The sequence below is a fragment of the Poeciliopsis prolifica genome, unplaced genomic scaffold (assembly GCF_027474105.1).
Source record: "Poeciliopsis prolifica strain line A6 unplaced genomic scaffold, Auburn_PproV2 SCAFFOLD005, whole genome shotgun sequence".
NCBI lineage: Eukaryota > Metazoa > Chordata > Actinopteri > Cyprinodontiformes > Poeciliidae > Poeciliopsis > Poeciliopsis prolifica.
In genome coordinates, this window is record NW_026562380.1 from 10,145,736 (window position 1) to 10,159,663 (window position 13,928).

Consider the following 13,928-nt stretch of genomic DNA (forward strand, 5'->3'; position numbering starts at 1 on the left):
TATGTATATGTATTGCCAGTAGTTCCTCTCATTTCTTAAATCTAAACAAAATTATGAAATGCATAATTAAACAACTAAATATGAAAATAAATAAATAAAATGAAAATAAATATAAGGAAAGAGAGAAAGATTAAAAAAATAAAACAAAGAAGGAAAGAGGACTACAACGCCCATAATTCAGCTTTAACGGCAAGCCGAGGGGCTCAAACTTACCCCAGCTTCGCTTTTCGCGCACGTTGGCCGACGTCGGTGTTTCCCTGTCTGCACGTTACCCACTGTCGAGCGGCGCTTTGCATAAGGGAGTTACTTGCTTTCGTATTAACGGTGTGACAGACGCTACCTGAAGTTATGGCTGACCAGGTGGCTGCCATGTGTGATCAGCTTATAAAAGCCGTGATGGTGACAATGGACGCAGAAACCAGCCAGATTTACCGTCTGGAGGCCCTGAAGGTAGCACTGTTACCGATTGCTAGCTAGTTAGCTTACCTTGTCATTTATTGTGACGACAGGGAGATTGTAATGATGTGATTGTGTGAATAAACTGCTTCTATTGTTCAGTAGTGTCTTTGTAACAGTTGCTTGGAAACGTCTTTTCCGAGCAACTGAATTAGATGTTAAAATGTTGAGGAAGCTAGCCTAGTATGAATAAATGAATAGTTGTATCATGTTAACTCATTCACGCGAATAACAAATTACCCCAGCTTCATAAATATGGAGCGAGGAAACGAAAACTTAATTTAATCAAATCAACTCTCTATGTCCACAGATTACCTATTTATTAAACAGCTCTGAATTCTTTTATTCGCTTTGAGCGAGCTGTTGATTTTATGCCTGACACGTGTACCAGGCTGCAAGTTCATTCAAGTGTAATTTAATTGCACTTTAACATTTATTTGGGTGTAAATTCGTTGTAAAGTAACCAGTTATTTCTCTGAACAGTTTTGTGAAGAATTTAAAGAGACAAGCACCCTGTGCGTCCCATGTGGCCTACACTTAGCAGACAAAAGTCAGCCGGCTGTAGTGAGACACTTTGGCTTGCAAATACTGGAGCAGGTCATTAAGTAAGTCGTTTACGTGACACTTTATATCCCTAATATGATAAAAGCACTACGGTGTGATAATCCTTTTTTTTTTTTTTGCTGCCAGGTTTCGATGGAACAACATGCAGCAGCAAGAAAAGGTCCAGCTGAAGGAGTGTGCCATGCAGCTGCTAACAATTGTGGGTGTTGCAGTAAAAGGATAGTGAAATAACCATCTGGCTTAGATCAGATAAACACCACCCAACTCACTCGTGTTTGACAGCTGTCACTGTGTTTCATTAGGGCACCCATTCTATCCTGGAGGAAGAGAGCCACGTCAAAGATGCCCTATCTCGGATTGTGGTGGAAATGATTAAAAGAGAATGGCCTCAACATTGGCCGGACATGCTGAAAGAGATGGAATCTCTCTCTGGCCAAGGGGTGAGTGGCATAAACAATGCAGAAAGTGTAGCATGCTTCCTTATCCAATGTTATTTTAGTGTACATAGGGTTACGTAATGGTTTGCAAGCAAATATATTCCAGTGAATGATTAGTCATACTCACCCTGCTTCACTACACAAACATGAGCTCACCTTATTTGTTTGGCAAATAAAGTGAGCTCAAAAATTTTCACTGAAGTTATGGCCATGTTTAAACCACACATTTTACATTATTCACCAATACCTAGTAGGCTGTAACTGTGAAGTGAAAAGAAAGAGTCCTACTTCCTTCCTTCTTTTTTTTTAACAGATAAAAATCTGAAAAGTGTAACATGCATTTGTATTTATTAATTTTTAATCTGACACCATCCTAAAGACTGCTGTCCTGAGAAGATTTCAGAGCTTTGGTAGAGGACATTAGTGAACAAACAGTATCATTAAGACAAAGAAACACAGCAAATGGGTCACAAATTAATTTTAAAACAAAATTGCAGCTAATATACCAAATTTAAACATGCCACAGAGTGTGGCACAATTGCAAGCATACCCAGACATGAGAATCTAGCATGAAAACTGACTGTCTAGTCATAGAAATTATTACTAAGAGAACTAGCTAAGAGGTTAGTTATCACAAATCTGGCCCATTTAATATAGGAGAAAACTCCACTGTTGAAAGAAAGCTGTACAACAAACTGTTATGCATAATTTTTTTCTCATTTTGCAGCTGTTGCACTATTTTGTTTAAGTTTGTCTCATATAATTCAATTAAAACACATTTGTTTGTGGTTATGACATGAAACTGTTCATCGATTTAATTTCTGTTTATAAATTTTCTAGAGTTCTTAAAGTAAAATTTATAATAAATAACCCCTTTTTTACATTTTTGAGAAAATGTATCATTTCTTTATGCTCAGTGAAGTAAAATGGATGTTTGTGGCAGGAGGCACAGACCGAACTGGTCATGCTGATCCTCTTGAGGCTGGCAGAGGACGTGATCACCTTCCAGACGTTACCCTCACAGCGCCGTAGAGACATCCAACAGACGCTCACCCAGAACATGGACAACATCTTCAGTTTTTTGTTGGCCATTCTGCATATCAATGTGGAGGACTACCGCAGATTGGTTAGTAAAGCCTTAAATAGATTATTTTAGGTCTCCAAAAAGTAACAGTCTTAACAGTTTTTTGTTTTGTTTTTCCAGAAGAAGGATCCAGGCCTTGAACTGAAGGTATTTACTAAAACCCTCATTTTACACATTACGATTTGGTTCTTTTCACACCTTGCAATGTCCTCATTGGTCTATTTTAACATTGTATCTGCACACAGGCCAAAGCTCACTGTCGAGTGGCCGTGGCCACGCTGAATACGCTCGCAGGCTACGTAGATTGGGTGACACTGGTGCACATCACTTCCAGGAACTGTCAGCTGCTGGAGATGCTGTGTCTGTTGCTGAGTGAACCCGAGTTGCAGCTGGAGGCTTCAGAGTGCCTGCTTATTGCTTTAAGCCGGAAGGTGAGTTGCTGGAAAACTGCATGGAAATTCATTCGTTTTATTAGTCATCTTTTATAATTTTCTGTATGTCTAAATTTGGTGTTTTGATCAGAGATCATCAGTGTTTTTATAGTAATTCTGGCCAACAGCCTTACAGTGTTTGATAACGATTTAAGATCATTATTGCTCTGAAAGACATTTAGCTTTTCCTGGTTGTTTTTCTGAAACCAGCCGGTTCTACAGAATAAATGTAAGGTTTGAAAAAAATTACATTGAGTAATTATTCACAGGCCAACATTTGTTTAGCCATGGTCTATTAATATTAAATACTTTGAGAAATGGTTGCAATTAGCTAACTTGTAAATGATGAACAAAAGCATTAGCCCTGACAGATTCTCTGAACTCTAATAACAGAACACCCAAGTGGAGGAATGTCCTATTTATTTTAAAGGAGCTATTACTTCAGGAGTGAGAAATTTTTCAGACTTTATGACATCTAATCAGGATTTTCCAACACAGAAATGTCTGCAAACAATTAACGCCTAATTATAGTTGGAGAACAACAATAAGTTTATGGGGCTGCTAAAATAAAAACATTAGATCAGTAACATTTCATGTCTTTTTATTACTTGTCCATACAGCTTCTGGTACAATTAGAGGAAAAAGTCACAGTGCACTTTTTTAAAAGGAATACTGTATTAGACACAGATAATGTTGGAAATATGTGGGACCTTTTCGTTATGTCTTCAAATAATGATGTCATTGCCATGCAACGGAATGACAAGACGGTGAAAGAGATGGGAGTAGCTGAGACGCTTGCATGCCTAGGTTTTACAAAACAATACCTAATAATGAGCGCTTTATTGAACTACGCTAACACTATTCTCAGTTTAGCTGAATGTCAAATAGATCTGTACTTTTAGTTAGTCTGGATTAAGCTTCCACAATAAAAGCTGAGCAGTCAGCCAGGAAGCTCCATCTCGTTCCTTTGTCTTCTGAGTTTTCCCATTCTCTTTTGGCTGTGAAGCTCCAGGTCCAAAAAACACTTTACTGGAAGATTTTGCTATATTTTCCTACAGCCTGTTATAGTAGTAAGAAAAACATGAAGAAGAACACTTCAGACACAGCTGATAAATAAAAACACAAGATGCTGAATTTCTCTGGACTTTCTCCAGATTTTATGTGAGCCCCTGTTAGACCTTTTGCAGCCTGAGTACTTGGTCCTATCTGTTTAGGTTGATGCTGTGCAAAACACCATTATTGTTTCTTACTTAACTCTTGACATGCTTTATTACTGACTGTTAGAACACAGCGCACACCTGGAGTTGGCCTTCTTATTCGAATTAAGGGTTTTTGATGGGAAATTGTTTAAAGGACCAGATTTCAATTGTTCTGTGTTGCTGAACTCTTACTCTTGTTCAATAAACTGAAAAGATATTTATATCATAACTTGCATCGGGTTGATATGTGGAACTTATTTATAGTTCTTATGGTGATCTCCTGCAGGGCAAACTGGAGGAGAGGAAACCCTTCATGCTGTTGTTTAATGATGTGGCCATCCAGTATATCCTGTCTGCAGCCCAGTGAGTGAAGCTGCTGCTCCGTTCTAATGATTATTCTGAAGGCGTCTTTTATAATATATACTTAATATTCTGTATCGTGTCCAGATCCGCAGATGGTTTAGCGATATGTCCAAATTCCTCCAAACCACAGTGAGTTCTGTTACATGTCTATCATTGTGAAAAAATTAGTTGGATGTTTTTATTTATTCGTAACATCAAGCTACGGTGTGCTTCATGGTGCTTGTTGTGCTTTCAGAGAAGTGGAGGTGGTGGAGCGGCGCTACGTTTTCCTGAAGCGGCTCTGTCAGGTCCTGTGCGCTCTGGGATTCCAGCTCTGCTCGTTAGTGGTGAGTTTTTTCCCAGTGTGGTCACACATGTACGAGTGTGTTCCGTCTGTTTAACGTGCGCTTTGATCACAACGGCATCTGAAATGATGTCCCCCCACAGGGTTCATGTTCAGAGGTTGAAGTTCCTGCAAATCTCAGCAAGTACACAGAAGCCTTATTAGCCTTTACGACACATTCCAGTCAGGTTAGTTACTGCTAATTATCAGAGGGCTAATACTTGGATGTTGCTTCAGTTTTCTTAAAAACTTTGTGCTTGAGCTGTACTTATTAGCTGATATGTGTTTTTTTTTCTTCCCTATCCTTTTATACTCTGCAGTTTTTAAAGTCTTGCACTGTGTCAACATGGGCCAGTTTGTTCAGACATGAGACTCTATCAAAAGTCCCTGCAGTTGTGGAGATGGCTCTCAAATACCTCAAAGTATCGACAACCAACCTTGTTAGGGTGAGAGTCTCATTTCTTGTCTGATCATTCACAGGGTTGATGGAGAAAACAAACCGCATAGTGGTTGAATTGTGAGATGTGTCAAAGTTGAAAGTATGACAATGCTTTTTCACAGCATGGTATAAAGTTTTATTTGTCGTCTTTCAGACTGGCTTTCCTTCTAGACAAGACAGCCCTAGTTGTGTGTATTCACGAATGGACTTCGACAACGACGAGGACTTCAACTCTTTCTTTTCCAGTAGGTTTTATCAGCTCATTCTCTTATAAGCTCCTTGGGTTCATTGTTGGTTTTTATGTTGTTTATTCCTTTGCATTGTCTTAAAGCTTATCGGTCTCAGCACGGGGACGTTTTGAGGACGATAAGTCGTATCGTTCCGGTAGAAGCTTTCCACACCGCAGCAGAATGGCTTCAATTCCAGTTCGCCTGTCCAGTTGATCCTGGAGATGCGACATGTAAGGGTTTGACTGTTTCCTTTTTGCTCAGAAAAAGTTTGACTCTATCGCACCACTGCTAATGTGACATGTTGTTTTTATACTTGTAGCCTTCATAAAGTCTCCTTTGAAGTAAAATTACAAATCAGTGTCCTTATTTTCTTTCCACTAGTAGCTAACTCGTCTACTCTGAAAACTTGCTTTTCTCTCCAGTGAAGACTGCAGAGGGTCTGTGTTCCTTGATGTCTCCATCCGTCCTTCAGTGGGACGCACTGACTGTCTTCATGGAATGTGTGATGCATCAGATCTGCAAAAGCTTGGATGAGGAGGTGACTAAATGTTTATCACAGTTCAGAAAAAAATGACTTAGTAGTATCAAAAGGGCAAATGTGATGTATTCTCACCTTTCTTCTTCGACATGCGCAGAAGTTGCCGATAGATCAGAGCATGGAGCTCCTGCAGGGCGTGCTGAACTACGAAACCAGAGACCCACTTATCCTGTCCTGTGTGCTGAGCAACATTTCTGCCCTCTTTCCCTTCGTCACCCACAGGCCACAGTTCGTGCCACAGGTCCTCTACAAGGTTCGATTGAAAAAATGGTCTATTTTATCCAAAGATGAGAAGTGGAAACTTTGTGTCCCTTCGAACTATTTGATTTCCATTAAGAGATTTTTTTTTTCAGTATTTTACACATGAACATCTCTATATATGCACCTTCATCTATACTTCTAGTTAATTTTACAGTTCTCAAGCCATGTCTCTTTGTCCTCACTGATTACGTCTTGCTGTCTGTGTTTTGACTCCACAGCTATTCAAAGCCGTCACATTTCACGTCGATTTGGAAAACAAGGTAAGTTGTTTTCACTTAGCAGAGTAATTTTTCACAATCTCCCTTATCTGAATTGTAAATAAAACATTAATTTCAGGCACCCCGGAGTCGAGCTGTGAAGAATGTTAGGAGACATGCGTGCTCAGCTATCATCAAAATTTGCCGGGATTACCCACAGTTGATCCTGGTAATTTATGTTTTATCCCAGTTTTTTTTTTTTTTTCTAAATTAACCTGAGTCACCCTTTTTAACTAATGCAGTTACCTTCTTTTTTTTTTTCTTCCGCAGCCTTGCTTTGACATGTTTTACAACCATGTGAAAGAGTTCTTTGCAAATGAGGCCTTGCTGACTTTCTTGGAGAAATGCTCCCAGATGGAAGCTCTGGTGCTAATCAGTAACCAGTTTAAAGACTTTGAAAAGCAAAAGGCTTTTCTAGATGAACTAATGGCCCCAATAATCACTCAGTGGACCTCTGAGGAGATGACCAGGTTGCTGTGACTTTATTTTTTTTATTTGTAAAATTCTGCAGGATTTTATTTATTTTTTTAGACATATTGAAACATGTTTGACTTTGACATTTGTTTCAGCGTGCTTTGGGATCCTGTCAAGTTCCTGTCGTTTGTTGGAGCAGATGAAGTGATCACAGAGCAAAGACCAGAGGGAGATGCAGCCGGACCTAACAGGGGTCAAGTAAGTGGAGTTTAAAAAAAAATACAGCTGTGCCCAATGTCGTTTATGTCTAGAAGGATGCTTGTTTTGTTTTTGAGCCTTATTGATCACCTCCTTGTGTTTCCTCTCAGTTGAGCTTCTGTTTGTATGCAATGCTTGCGGTGGTGAAACGTGCACGATGGCCCGCAGATCTGGAAGAAGCGAGAGCCGGTGGATTCGTGGTTGGCTGCACTCCTGCTGGAGCCCCCATCTACAGAAACCCCTGTGCAGCTCAGTTTCTGGCCTTCCTGCCCAACCTGCTGTCTCTAATAAGGTGTGCATGCCAACGAGTAAATAACTTTAACAGCTCACCTTCACTGTGAATTTTTGATTAACCAGCTATGTTGGACAGATGTTTTTTTTTTTTTTGTTATAATATTCTTAAGTTTTTTCACTTACAAAATTTATATTGCAAACAAGAAAAATATTTTGGAAATTACTTGACCAATGTGTGGTTGTCAGTAGCATATGTCAATAATGTCCTCATAATACATTGTATTGTAAAGTTTGTTTAATTTTAATTAAATTTTTTTTTGCAGGACTCAGAACAGCTTGTTCATGCCAGATAACATAGCTCGTCTTAGTGAGACTTTCTCCAGAGCCTATGAGGTGATGGATGGAGATAAACTCGTAATTCTTGGTAAGAAGAGCTGCCTCCATTTGTTGATTGTTTTGGTGTGCCCTCAGTGAAGACTCATTTAAAAATATTAAGCTTCCTAAATGAATATTTTCAGGTCTCCCACAGCCTCCTCTGGATATTTATGACGCTCCAGTGCATAAAAGCCTCTTGGATCGCATGCAGGGATTCTTCAACTCGTTATTTGAAAACTGGTAGGGTTTGTTATATAAACTGTTGCACAGTTTTATATTTTATCTTGATGCCATCTCATCCTGATGCATTTTGCCTCCCGTCTCCCTGCAGCTTCCATATCCTGGGTAACGCAGGTCCGGCTCTGCTGCAGGACTTCTACACCGTGGAGAGTCTGGCTGAAGGAATCATTGGCTCTGCCTTCACTTCCCTCGACCACGTGCCTGACCACAGACTCCGCTCAATGATTCATATCTTTCGTCATTTTTAAAATTTGTCAGGATGTGCTTTATTTAATTTATACAAAAAGCAACGCTCTTATTTTGCGTGAACACTGATTTGCCTTGACTCGTGTATACGGCTGTTTTTGAAGCAGCTCGTGATTTCATGTCCTCCAGAGTATCATGACAGTCTGCTGCGCCCTCTGCTGGGACCTTTGTTCACCTACATGCAGCAGGTTAGAACCCTGATTAATTTTTTTTTTGTCTTAATTTGCCAAAAAATTTAGCTTTACATATTTTCACAGCAAAATGTCCTGATGATGCATCTGCTTTATACCACAGAGACTAAACATAAAGTGGCAGCTCATCAACCAGAGGACGTCTGTCAAGTAAGTTGTTGTAAAATGTCGAGGTAGCAGCTGTTATTCACACGACTGCAGCAGATATTTGTTTAAATTAGGAGCAGCGGGTTATTTTCTGAAACTAGTAAATATGTTAGAAATTCATTTCAGAAAAGTCCTCATTTAGGCTCTAAATATGTATCAATCGGTGTTTTAATTTTCAAATTGACCTCTTTGTGTTCTCAGCGGCGAGGATGAGGAGGAGCAGGTGGTCTATGAGGACTGCGCTGTGACTCAGGAGATGTTGGAGGAGCAGCTGGTTCGTCTGGTCACCAGGGAGGTTCTGGATCTGCTCAGTAAGTCCCACAAGTTGCAGCGTTTACTCGTGTTTTACATAAAGAGAAATCATTATTTTCTTTATTTCTTTGTTTAAAGACCACAATCACGATTATAAGGATCACTCCTAAAAGTAAAAAGAAACTTCTTCGCAACATTCCTAGCATATTTTAAGACACGCATCACAAACCAGGTGTTATTTTATCTCCGGTTGAGTCGCGTCTAACATCGTGTGATTCTGCGGACTTGATGCTGTGCAGAGGTTTTGACCGATCAGAAGACGCCAGAGAATATCAGTTAGCTGGTTTCCTAGCTGGAAGATCACAACTGCCTGATCAGCGTTTTCTCCAACCAAGTGGAATGTGAGTTATGATGGCTTCATAGCACCCATCTTCTTTCCTCTCTTTTAGATGTAAGCTGTATTTCCAGAAAAATGCCCGAACCAGCAGCAAGTAAAGAGGAAATCGATGGTAAGAGTGGAGTTATATTTTTCTTTTCTCGAGTGAGAAAAAAAATGTGATTGTTTTGCTGAAAATGTGCTCCCGCAGAGGAGGATGTGATGATGGAGTCGGTTCAGGTATCGTCTTCCCCTCAACCCACCGAAGAGCTGAGTGAGCTTGGAAAATGCTTGATGAAACACGAGGTCAGTTTCAGATAAAAAATAAATATAAACCATGTTCACATTTAAATAGTGCTCCTAAACTTTATGTTTCGCTTTTTTTCTCTCTCTCTCTCTCTTTCCCAGAATGTGTATATGTCATTGTTGACCCTCTCATTCACCTCACTGTCCTGGAAGGACACCACAAACTGCCACCGAACGGCGTCCATGGTCTGCTGGAACCTCCTGCGGCAGGTAGCGTCCAGACTGCAGCGGGCTTTTTTTTCTTTTTAGGGTTTCATTGTAATATATTTTGTCTTCAACTGAAACTACTTGTTACAGCTCCTGGTCCACGTCTTAAAAAAATGTAATTTTCAAAAATTGTATTCTACATTTTCAATACACAAAAGTCCAAAAACTGAGTAGTCTTTAAACAACATTAGGAAAAGCCAAGACTATACAGTGCTTCAGACTATTTTGGCACAAAGCAGGTATGTGGCATAGATGTGTGAGGTGTGCCTGTTACTCTCCAGTTGGGAGCCATATATGTTGGGACTCCAGCAAAAACAGATTTTTATATACAGGAGGCTTGACGGAGACACTGCATTATATATATTTGAGTGAAGTTCAAAGGTTGTTTGTTGGTGATTAAAAGAAATCCTGTTGGATGCAGCCAGAGCAGTGATATGGGGTGAAGCCCACAGCAACAGTGCCAAAACTACTCTATTAAATTAAGCTGCAGCACTTCCTGTTTGAGCCAGGATCCTGATAATAACTCCTTGTTGCCGCACATGAGCCACACCTCATGAATAACTGATGCTTCAACCAAACTCCTCTTGACCCAGATATCCTCCCATCTCAAATGATCTCATTTTGGACGTTTTCTAAATGTAGTTAATTTTTTGGCAGTTGCCGTCTTTGGCACGATATGCATACAGGTAAGTGGCCTTAACCGTCTGTGACCGTTTCCACCCAGGTCGTAGCAGGTAACCTCCTCCCTGAAGCGGTCACATGGTTCTACACCAGCGTTCTCAGAGCTCTGCAGGTTCACGGACAACACGAAGCCTGCAACACTCCCCTCTGTAACCTAGCAATGCTCATCTATGAAAACCTGGTGAGCCTAATGTCAGTACTCTTCATGCCTGTTTATAGGAGTAATATTTACATGCATTCATTTCATTGATAGAAAATCAGAAATTTAAAGTAATCGCAAACTAGATTTGATATGAAAAGTTCAATCCAGTCAAACCACATCTCTTTTTGTAAATAGTATGACATTAAATAACAATTAAATCACCAATTATTTGTTTTTATTTAGTTTCCTATGGACCTAAATTCTTGAGCAATGTTTTTTTTCTCTCTATGGTTGCAACTAATAATTATTTTAGTAATTGATTATTCTATTAGTTATTCTAATATATTGACGGTTGTCAGAAATGGCATGTTTTGCTCATTTTTATTACAATTTTTTTTTTAACTACCAAAGCTTTTTTTATACAGCATTAGAAATGCAAAAAATACAAAGAAACAAACAATTAAATTATTATTATTTTTTTTAAATAAGAAAAAGATTTTATTGGCTAAAATGCAGTAACATAGTGTTCCTCTAGTGCATGTTTGATTATTTGTTATAAAAGATAATACAAATGCAAAGTAGGGGCAGTCTCCAGATAATTTTTTGGATTAACTGATAATATTGCAAAAAGATGCTTAGTATTTTTCTTTTAATAGAATTTTAACCTGGTGAAACTGAAACTACCACATGAGGAGATCTAGGTGGAACATACAAAAAAATTACTTCTCTGAACATGTTGCCCTTTTTTGGGTCTGTGTACTCCACTTGATGTTCAACCGATTGCTAAATAATCTGTCAGCTATTTCAATAATCAATTAATCTGATCCATCATTTCAGTCCCACTGTTATCTGAGCATTTTCTCCATGTTTCCTTGCTGAGAAGATCTCTTTCTCTGTTGTCTATCTGTTTGCGGTAGCGGCCTCGCTACATTGAGCTGCGGGCAGTGATGACCCAAGTTCCAAACATCAGCATTGAAGCTCTGGACCTCTACGATCAAAGGCTGGTGGATCCCAATGCCCAGAAGGTTGGAGAGAAGAAAAGGAGAGACCAGTTCAAGAAGCTCCTCGCAGGAACTATTGGGGTAATGCCACATTCAACCTCTAGAGAGCAGCACTTCACTTTTCATTCCTCTGTAAATTCCTCTGACCCCACAGTGGAGATCAGCAGTGTGATTTCGACTGTGCTGCAAATCTTCTGTTCTCAGCAGCAGAAAATGTTTTCCCAGCTCAATGGTGCCGAACAATATAATGAAAATTTTCTTGTTTTAATATTTTTTTGTCCCCCACAGAAAGCTCTCTGCCAGCAGTTCAGGAAGGAGGTCCACATCCGCAACCTTCCATCACTCTTCAAGAAGCCAAAGCCGGACAAGGATATACTGGAGACTGAACAACTGGGCCTTGCAGCTCTCTTCAGTCCGGAGAATAACGCGCTGTAGGGGGAAAGGACCTCTGACTGGCTGGAAACTTTTGTTGTGTGTTTAAACATCTCCACAACACTCATCTGTAGTAGTGTGGAGCTGCCCAACATATCTGTCAACTTGCTTTTCAGTGGGTCATCTCAGCAGGACTTACACCAACATATTATTTTCTTTTTGCGACGGCAAACTATTTAACTTTGAACGACAAATTAAACAGAAATCCATATTGTCTGTTGGATTTTTCAGAGTCCAGTAACTATTCATTTTTTAAAGAAGCCACAAATCTAACTTCACTCTTCTTCTGTATTGCCACTTCTGGTTCTTTTATCATTTTAACAAGTTAAAGCTACACAAACACTAAGAAGAGCTCCATTATGAGCTCAGCTGCAGCTTTTTGTTTCAGGAAAAGTGTTTAAAATCTTTCAATCCTCAAATAAGCAAAATCTGAAGTAGTTTGCTTCAGAGGGAGATTTTTAAAGGCACGGGGAGGAACAGATCTGTATTATGCGGTTTGCACAGAGCTGGGTGTGTTTGTTGTTTAAAAACTAAGTATGTGAGCTTAGAGTTGGCAGATATGTTGTGGGGATTTATTCAATAAGGATTTATTCTAGGATGAAACTGAGGGGGGGGAATGGTGCATGGTTCCGGTGACGAATGTTTCCTGTGACTGGATGAGCTTTAACACGGTTTCTGATTCTGAAGGAGTTTATCGGTGGTACCTTAGGCTCAACGTTTCTTTGATGGGAAGAAAAAACTTTTAAGAAACTTTGAATAAACTGCTACAGTGTTTATTTTTTTATTTATTTTTTTGTTAATGGTAAAAATAGAGTTGCATAGAGGAAGAAGAAGCTGTTTAACACACATTACCAGACAGCTAAGCTAACTTTGGTCATTCTAAACAACTTGAGCGATCCAAAATTAATTTGGATTTGCTTGAAAAATGCAGCGCACATACTCCACAGATATCATACGTGCCAAAACACTGACTGCAGACAATTCGGTCCACAGGCTGCATATAATGTAAAAACTATTTAAGGATCAGCAAACGTACCTTTATTTTCATCACCTGATGCATATATTTACTTTTTTTTTACTTGATCATTTTTATGTTCTGATTTTATGAACTGGCACTATTTTCCTTTGTTGTTTAAAGGATAGTTTTTAACATGATTTCTTGGGTTGCTGTTTGTTGCCGTTTTAGCAGATCATAATTCCCTTTTTTTCTTTTTTTTTTTTTTAACTTTTTTTTTGTTTTTACTGTTTTAAATATGCAGACCAAAATATATGGCAGCTGTTTTAGCTTGAACCTCTTAAATACACATTGACTGGTCTACATATCAAATACTGTTTGACTGAAAAAATATTTCCCTGAAATGGAAGGATTTACAGCTTTATATACATATATATGTAAACAAATGGTCTTTCTTTGGGAATGTCTGTTCAACACTAAGATTTTCTGCACAAAGACAAACATGGGAATTTTGAAAATGTTATGTGGTTTATATTTTTGCTATAGATTGGACGTGTTTGTTATTAGAAATGTTTGTTTCTTTTCCTTTAGAGCACAGAAACGTGGTATTAAATGAAACGATCTGCCTCATTTGGGTCTTTGCACATTGCTTGTTGTAAAAAAGGAGAAACAAGCTTTTACATCTGCCATTTAGACAAATTGAGATTTTTTCTTATTAAAGACATGCAAATCTTATATAGATTTATAACTGGAAGTCCTTAAATTGAAAATCTTTTGTCGTTAATATTGTTGGCTAAAACAATCAATTTGAAAAAGGTAAATTATTTGGATTTAGAAACCTTGAAATATTTACACCCTGCACTAATTCTTCAACCTCCTCACCAATTTTT

General features: G+C 38.9%; 1 protein-coding gene across 1 annotated transcript; it reads left to right on the forward strand.

Annotated features, from left to right (window-relative positions):
* Window positions 1-220: 220 nt before the first annotated feature.
* On the forward strand, window positions 221-13,668 carry LOC129359756 (exportin-5). The gene is made up of 33 exons (XM_055029615.1): window positions 221-450; window positions 940-1,061; window positions 1,147-1,219; window positions 1,323-1,460; window positions 2,401-2,583; window positions 2,662-2,688; window positions 2,787-2,972; window positions 4,458-4,534; window positions 4,619-4,663; window positions 4,770-4,860; window positions 4,961-5,044; window positions 5,177-5,302; window positions 5,450-5,540; window positions 5,627-5,755; window positions 5,948-6,063; window positions 6,161-6,316; window positions 6,543-6,584; window positions 6,661-6,750; window positions 6,852-7,051; window positions 7,151-7,253; window positions 7,364-7,545; window positions 7,811-7,911; window positions 8,006-8,102; window positions 8,194-8,329; window positions 8,438-8,536; window positions 8,643-8,689; window positions 8,888-8,997; window positions 9,388-9,447; window positions 9,526-9,620; window positions 9,723-9,830; window positions 10,552-10,689; window positions 11,568-11,732; window positions 11,940-13,668. The coding sequence occupies exons 1-33, from the start codon at window positions 349-351 to the stop codon at window positions 12,084-12,086; spliced, it is 3,666 nt and encodes a 1,221-aa protein (XP_054885590.1). The 5' UTR covers window positions 221-348; the 3' UTR covers window positions 12,087-13,668.
* The last annotated feature ends 260 nt before the right edge of the window (window positions 13,669-13,928 follow it).

What these genes read in the sequence shown, in the direction of transcription:
- LOC129359756 (XM_055029615.1), top strand. Translation starts at nt 349, where the DNA reads ATGGCTGACCAGGTGGCTGCCATGTGTGATCAGCTTATAAAAGCCGTG. An exon ending in CCATGCAGCTGCTAACAATT is followed by an intron (nt 1,220 to 1,322) that starts GTGGGTGTTGCA and finishes GTGTTTCATTAG; the next exon opens with GGCACCCATTCTATCCTGGA. An exon ending in TGCCACAGGTCCTCTACAAG is followed by an intron (nt 6,317 to 6,542) that starts GTTCGATTGAAA and finishes TTGACTCCACAG; the next exon opens with CTATTCAAAGCCGTCACATT.